The following is a 7,596-nucleotide window of genomic DNA, read 5'->3' on the forward strand; positions in this document are numbered from 1 at the left end:
ATTTTTTTTCTCCCTTCCACCAGATAAGTGTGATTTATTAATTACGAGAATAAGAAAGGCGCATAATGGAAAAAGATCGTACTAGGGTGAATATTTTCTAGGCCTTCCGAGGGAATTAATTAATACAAATCCCAGCTAGTGAAAACAACGTTCACTTTACCCAAATAAAATCTTCAAAAATGTTTTTTTTTCAAATAATCACAGTATATTCATCAATGTCCATCTTCTAGGGTGCCATTTAAATTAAATACCTATTATTTCAACCATGGACCTACTACTAGGTCCATGTTTCAACTCATTCGAGAGTACTATCTGAGAAAACTTAAGAAGATAAAAAAAGATAAACCCACATGCATGACTTTATATAGGAATGATGGTCCTTATAAGGGCTCTGAGTCATTACGTATAGGCCTATACCCACTCTCGTTTTATTCCCCACTCAAAACACAAGTCTTGAAGGTACCACTCTAAACGGTAGTTTACAGCACAGTCAAAAATAATAATAATAACCAACGTATCATTTGAGTGGTAATTACAACGATTCAAGTATGTTTATATGGAAACCATCGTTCATTCTGCGGTCAGCAGTAGGACAACAGAAAATGCAGCCCACATCGACCAAAAAAAGAAAAGAAATACTCAGATGCAAATTGATAATTTTCCTATAATATGAACTTTTCGAATTTTCTGACTGTCTGAATAAAAGTGTTGTTTTCAAGTTTTTTTCCTACATGAACATAATATTCCTGCCTACTATAGTGTAAATGACATGTAGAAGTGAAACGCAGTAACGTATATCTAGGACTGTTTGTTTGGACGCTAGAACAAATTGACTCCAAAATTTCACCTTCCTCTCGACCTCTGGAAAAATTAGTTTAGATCAGGCTCAAAATAAGATTGATTCACCTCCTCGATGACCAGAGCAACTCGTAAAATATATCTTTCCCTTTTCAAATACACACTGTCAAGGGTCCCATATTCAGAAGCCAACACGTTTTCGGTATATACTGGACATGCAAAATGTGATCACAAATGTTGAGAAGTAAAATGATAATGGTAATAGTGTATGTCCTATGGAAACAGAGGAAGGATATTCTTTATTTTTTATGTATATATACATGGACATAATTGAGTGTTTTATTGATTTTCATTATTCATAAAGCTTATAAAATATACACCAAATATACTCCACCCTGTGTAGGCGCGAGATTACTGACTAACAAAAGCTACCTTATTCGGTACAAATCGTTTCAAACGAAGTTTGAAGTTCTTCCAAACTTTACCGTTATATTCGACTACAATGATGTTATCCTATTATTGAAAAATTACATTCATATTATTAGAGAAATTATATCAAAGTACAGAAAGCATACAATATAGTAATGATAGTAACAATTTTAGAATTAAAGACTGCACCTATACACAACATGGCACCGACTCATAAATTATGTTTGGTAAGATACAAAAAAGCTTAGAATAAGGTGTTAAATATATTATAATCACCATAACACATCCTATTTTCATTATTTTATTTTCCCATATTATTCGGCAGAGGCCTAGCAACTGGGAAGCTTTGCTTTTCATCAAATTGAACTTAAGTTCAATGCCTTTTCAACTACTTATCATCCTTTGAAAAGTCTCGGTAAAAGCTTATAACAATAGATAAAAGGGGTATCATGGCTTCAATACCCCGTGTGCATTTCTATTGTTAGTGTATCTTTATACAGTAACAAATACAACTCGGACAGCCAAGCGTGAACGCTGTTAAATCCATATCTTACAGTAACAAAATATGGCCTTAATAGTGAAAAATAGTGATATGAATATGCGAAAAGTTTGATCAAATGCACTATGGGATGTGTTGATCTCTCTCTTAGAGTCGAGGTTATTCCAAAGTAATGACTGTATTGGCGCACGGAATCAATTCTTGAGCCCTAACAGTGACAGGGGGTACTGGTTGTGCACCACGCCCGGACTTGCGGGTGCCGGGTGCCGCAGTGTCCTGTTCGACGTCTCAATTGTTTCTTTTCAATAACAATCTTATAAGCTTATCATACAACAGCCATTTAAATTGTTTTAGTCGATGAGAAATACCATAAAATCCCACTAGCATCATACAGTTACACTTTCATCATAGCTATATTCTAAATCATGCACATGTTATATTTTCATTCAAACAGTAGGCTTATACTTGTTACTTACAAATCATTTCAATAATTTTAAATTCCTCCCCTTTTCACAATCCTTTTAAAGTAAGTAGTACAAATAAATAAGCAATTATTGATGCTGTAGCTTACATTATTCTAAAACAAGAGGCTATAATAACTCTAACGTATCCAAGATAACAACAATTTCTATTTGTAACACAGTACATTATTTATTTAATGACTACATTTTGAGTTGACAATGTTTCCAGAAAGGTGCTGATGTTAAATTAAAAAATACTATCTAAAATTATGAATATCAAGCACCACTTGGTTGCCTTGAAAATAATATTATTCATTAAATAATACACTCAGTCATTTATCTGATTGATGTTGCTTCATAAAAATGAAAACTTCCGTGGAGCTGTCACTTACAATCCACTTGCTTTTATAATATCAACATTTTTTTAGGGGGGGGGGCTTGGCAAACTATGAATGAGATGAACTTGAAACTTGTCGAGACCTTATTTATATCCTCATGTATTTATTGATATTTTAAGGATACTTTTCGACACAAGTAACACAGACATTCTTCATGTTGCACAGCTTATCCTCCACTACTTCACAATTACAAGTAAAACTATAAATTGGGTCTCCAAATAATGCAGTGTGTAATTATTGAAAGACTTGTTTCTATCACAAAGTGTTTCAGTCATTAAACGCATCTATAAATGCATCAGTTTAAAAGGACGCAGAATTATAGAAAATACATTATTTGACAAGCCATCCAGCAGTTAGATGGGAAAGTGTTTTCCACTTTGGAAAGTGAATGACTATCTTCGAATAAATGTTGGCTCGAATAATAAATAATTATTAATTTTAACTGAGCAATCTCTTTAATTATACCAAATTGATGTAAGGGTAAAGAAATAACTAAAATATTCCAGAAATGGGAGCTAAATTATTACTCACCGGCCTGATTTTGTGATGACCATTTCCGTTCCTCTTTTGTGAAATTTCTCCCAAAGTTCTTTAGATTCGAGTGTAACTTGTGGATCATCCGAATCGTCGCTCTGTGTTTCCATAGGGTGTAAGGGGCCCAATGCTGAGCGATGAGCGTGTGCTGCCAACAAGTCATGCGGGGAGTACGCCGCTGGATGTTCGCCGAATTTCGGCAGGGGAAAGCCCGGCAGCCCGGCGCCTGGCAAACAGGCCTGTCCGCGGAACATCCCCGGGAAGAATTGGGGCGGTGTGAGGAGGGAGTTGACGGAGAAGTCGCTGAGACGAGGCGGCAGTAAAGGTGCATAGGCCATCGTGTGGTGGTCGTTCGATGCCGGTTTCATAGAGAAAGACGATGTCGGCGAGCTCGACGGACCACCAGAACTTGAGCTATAGGCTCCAGGTGTATCCAGTAAAATCGGTTAAAGTCTCCGAGCAGGTATGAAGGTAATTCAAAGAACACTCGGATTGAAATATCCTGAAATATGGAAAAATAAATATTCGGAGTAGTATTGAGGGTGTACGTAGTCGCCCCACTGGATGAAAAATATTGAAGTGTTTTGATGGATGGTATAGTAGTAAATGCTCCACAAGAATCTTGGGATCTTTCACAAAATAGCAGTGTCTCTATCCCTATAAACATGTGAGGGCTTAGCCACCCAGATACACGTCTAGCAGTGGCCAGCTGTATTATTGTGTAGACTTTGCTTACAATAATCACCCCCTAGTCTAAATGCTCTCTCATCCTCTCTCCCCTCTATCCTTCTCTCTCCGTCGATTTCTCGCTAGCTTCGCACGAGTTACCGGCTTGTGTGTTGTAGCGTATAGCTTCGTGCAGCCGAGAACGATTTCACATGTTTCGCCAGCCGGTGACGCCTTTTGATTGGTCGTTGTGTACTGAGCACTCGTAAGCCAATCACTGCGCTCCTAAAGATGCTTGGCTACTACTCTTTTTTTATATTTTACTTTACACTTACCCTTGCTCACTTACACCCCCCCCCCCATTTTTTTATTCTCTCTCTCCCTATCTTCTCTCACCTTCAGGGTACCAGAATTCCCTGGCAGACCTTACAACCTTGGAGAACTTTTTGTACAACACAGAAGCAAAGTACTTTGAGAGGCTATTTCTCACCTATTTTGGTCCTTTCGGACGCTTCAGGTCCAGTGCTAGCGAGGAGGTGTCGAAATACACACATTTTTTGTTCTTTCTGTGACGTAACAATAGGCATGCTAAGTCAGAGGGAATCGAACTAAATGGTCGCCAAATTCAGATCACATCAATATCGTAAGACAGCATGAATTGCATTCCGATATGAAATTTGTCTTTGTCGTGTTTATACTTGCCATTGTCACTTACTTCAACCCTTTCAAAATGATATTTAATAATTTGTTTTGGATGAACTTGTCTATTATTATATCATTAAAGATTAGATTTTAAAGGTTTTTTTTCGAATATCAACAATATAATTTCCAGGATAGTTGAACTATCGAAAAATATTATGATATTGTACTAAATAAGGGCTTTGTGTTTAAGATTTATGGGAAAAACATATCTAAACAAAAAACCTTTTTATTAATATCAATCTCAAAATCAAAAGATAAACTGATACTCAACATTACTTTAAAAGCCGGAATATTTATTTTAAGTTAAAGCCGCTCAAAGGTCTACCCCCGCCCCGCCCTTCCCCCTTATGGTTAACTGGCCTTAGATCGACATTACTGAACATATCAACCTATAAAAGTGTTGGGAACAACTGACTAAATTATCCTCCTGTTCTTTGTGATTTCATGGTAATTTCTTGATTTGACAATTTTGAATTAAAAAGCCGTCCCGTTTTATCACTCAATCTAAAGATCACAGCTTTTTTTATGTCTGTCCCTTTCTTTAGCAATAAGGCCCTTGTGGTAGGCGGGTATGTTAAAAGCGCGAGAAATAATGTGGCGAAACAGCTAAAGGTGATTAGTTATTTGGTGCATTCCTTTCTGACTACGCTGTGTAAGAATCGGTGGCGCCAGTTATGGTGACGACACACAATAAAGTCTGCTTACTATCTGTTTTCATTCATTGCTTTCGGATCATTGGCTAGTCTCGCCCTTCTACACCCTATTCAGTGTTATTAGCTCTTCAACGCGGGTATGTCAGGACATAATTACGCGTAGTTAGTCAACTTAGTAGCTTAAATGCGATATAAGGGTGTTTCATAATTCTTTCCAATTTAAGAACACTTCAAGGATAGGTCGCAAGTAAGGGGGTAGAGAGTGGTGGATTATGTTGTATGATCAGCGCTCCGCGAGCTCTCCAGACTTCTCGAATTGTGTTTCGGGACTGTGCGAGGTTTGATTCAATGCGGGCGCTCTTTCGATTTAGTGATCGGTGTGCCGCCTTTTTTTCTGGGCTCGAAGATGAACAAACACGGAAGACAAATAGACGTGATGTGACTGAGAACTCAAAACACTGCCAGAAAAACCATCCACATGGCTCATCATCATATTCTTTAAAATATGATATGAAGGTGAAATGGGAGACGGCTGCGGCCAGTGGTCCGATCAATTTCAGGCAATAAGTGGAATGTTTTCCGAGGCGGTTACAGCAATTTGCCAGTGGGTTTTGGTGGACGCCGGCATTATCGACGGTATTGATCTGTAGTTTCCGGGCTGTAAGAGACTGATGAGGGCTGATCCGATTGACTGCCCACACTGGCACCTACTCTCTTGTTTGTATGCTTAACATCAGACTAAAAGGCAATTCACACCCTCTTCTGACACTTCCTATTCAATAGCTAAGGCCACAGTGTAATACCAGTCTATTTGAAAGGAGAGAAAAATGTCCTTAAACAATCCAAACCATTCCCACCTTAAATGGTGTGATACCCACCAAGGCCTGTTTTTCTCGACATAGTTGTGGAATTAGCCATCGATGTTTGGGATGTTGGCTTTTTTAAGAGAGAGAGAGAAAAAACTACCACATCGGGAGTAATAACCTGGGTTGATTGGCATATTGAGGGGCAATCGACCACGCCTACTCCTACTCGTATTTCGCGGATAATTGTTGTTGACTTGCCGAAGTGTTAACATAATTAATAAGCGCGGTAGAAAACACGTGAGGTGTGAAGGCTTATTGTATTCTCCACGGCTACCTATTCATGTACCCTTTACGACTAAAGCTGGCTGGCGCCAGCCTGTGTGGTGGATGATTAATTTCTATACAAACACCAAGTAGAGCCATTGCTGCAAAGCATACCCCCTCTTCTAACTCTGATACTAATCCACATTGTTTCAAGCAACCTAGCAGACATGTCTTTTCATCGCCTCGTCACTTCATTCCACTAAGCTATTTTACACCAACAATTGGGGGCGATTTGTTCTCAAAAGAAGTGGTGCTGAGCTTTAGGTATTCTTTCTTTTTTCACCCTTCTTTTATAGGTGTAATAGATTTTCGATCGGGGAAAGCTCCGTGTCGCCGGCATGTCGCGCGGAGCCGAGGGATAACTGTATAGAGAGTGTAAAACATATTGGTAATTGGTGGTGATCGTAGCACGGCTTATGGCGCTCCGTGTTAAGAACCTTTCCCAATTTCAATAGAGCTTTTCAGCTACCAAACCACCTCTTTTCACACCCCTAAACTGCCCCAATCGTTATGGAATTGCACTTTGTAAGGGGAAAGGAAAAGGGTGACTGAGAAAGAAAAGGTTCGCTGTCAAAATTGAATCTAGTGTTTTCACAGTGGGGGGAAGGGTGTCGGCACATTATTTACATTAATCTCGGATACTAACACTCTCAATAGTGGACATCGGATCAAACTAAATGCCGAACATTGACATCAAAAATGGGTAACAAAACCTATGTTAAGGAGTATTGATCAATCTCGACCACACAGCGAAATTCGCCACTTCTATGGTAATTTTCGTCACCTCAGAATCTCAGATGGATAAAAAGATCAGCAAAGAGCAGTTTTAGTATTGGGATGGAAGAATTGCCCGTAATTCCCTTTCAAAACTTTACATTTTTAGCGAGTTATTCACAATGAAGACTTGCACTGATGTCTTCAAGGAAACTAATTGATTTCCTCTATAAAAAAATCCTTTTCGATTTTGTACATAATTACATTCGGCGAGTGCTTTCTTCTAAACATAGAGTGGTCATGTTACAATTTAGAAAAAAAATGTTTACTGACTTGCATACAACATCACCAAAGCTAATGGACTGATTTCAAATAAATAACTATCATTACTTTTCTTAGTTGTTTTGCTCTATTTATGTTTGTTTATTTTTTCCAGGGGTTATCGTTTTTATACTATTTGGGGTGGTGCTTTTACCTGTTCACATTTTCATTTCTTTTGAGAACGTTATATTATTTCATATTAACTCAGTTTCATTAACATGAAACATAGCGTCAACTCGGCACTTATCAACGCTTATATTGTCGTTAGCGCCACATATCGGTCTGGTAAGT

General features: G+C 38.2%; 1 protein-coding gene across 2 annotated transcripts in view; it reads right to left on the reverse strand.

Moving 5' to 3' along the window:
- Positions 1-3,977, reverse strand: part of LOC129254426 (T-box transcription factor TBX2-like) — a 35,832-nt gene extending 31,855 nt beyond the window's left edge. For both annotated transcript variants that reach the window (XM_064115226.1, XM_054892890.2), the window contains exon 1: positions 3,117-3,977. In XM_064115226.1, coding sequence (XP_063971296.1) covers positions 3,117-3,487 — 371 coding nt within the window. In that variant the 5' untranslated portion in view covers positions 3,488-3,977. The remainder of the gene's footprint in view (positions 1-3,116) is intronic.
- Positions 3,978-7,596: the final 3,619 nt, after the last annotated feature.

This window comes from Lytechinus pictus, chromosome 2, assembly GCF_037042905.1.
Source record: "Lytechinus pictus isolate F3 Inbred chromosome 2, Lp3.0, whole genome shotgun sequence".
NCBI lineage: Eukaryota > Metazoa > Echinodermata > Echinoidea > Temnopleuroida > Toxopneustidae > Lytechinus > Lytechinus pictus.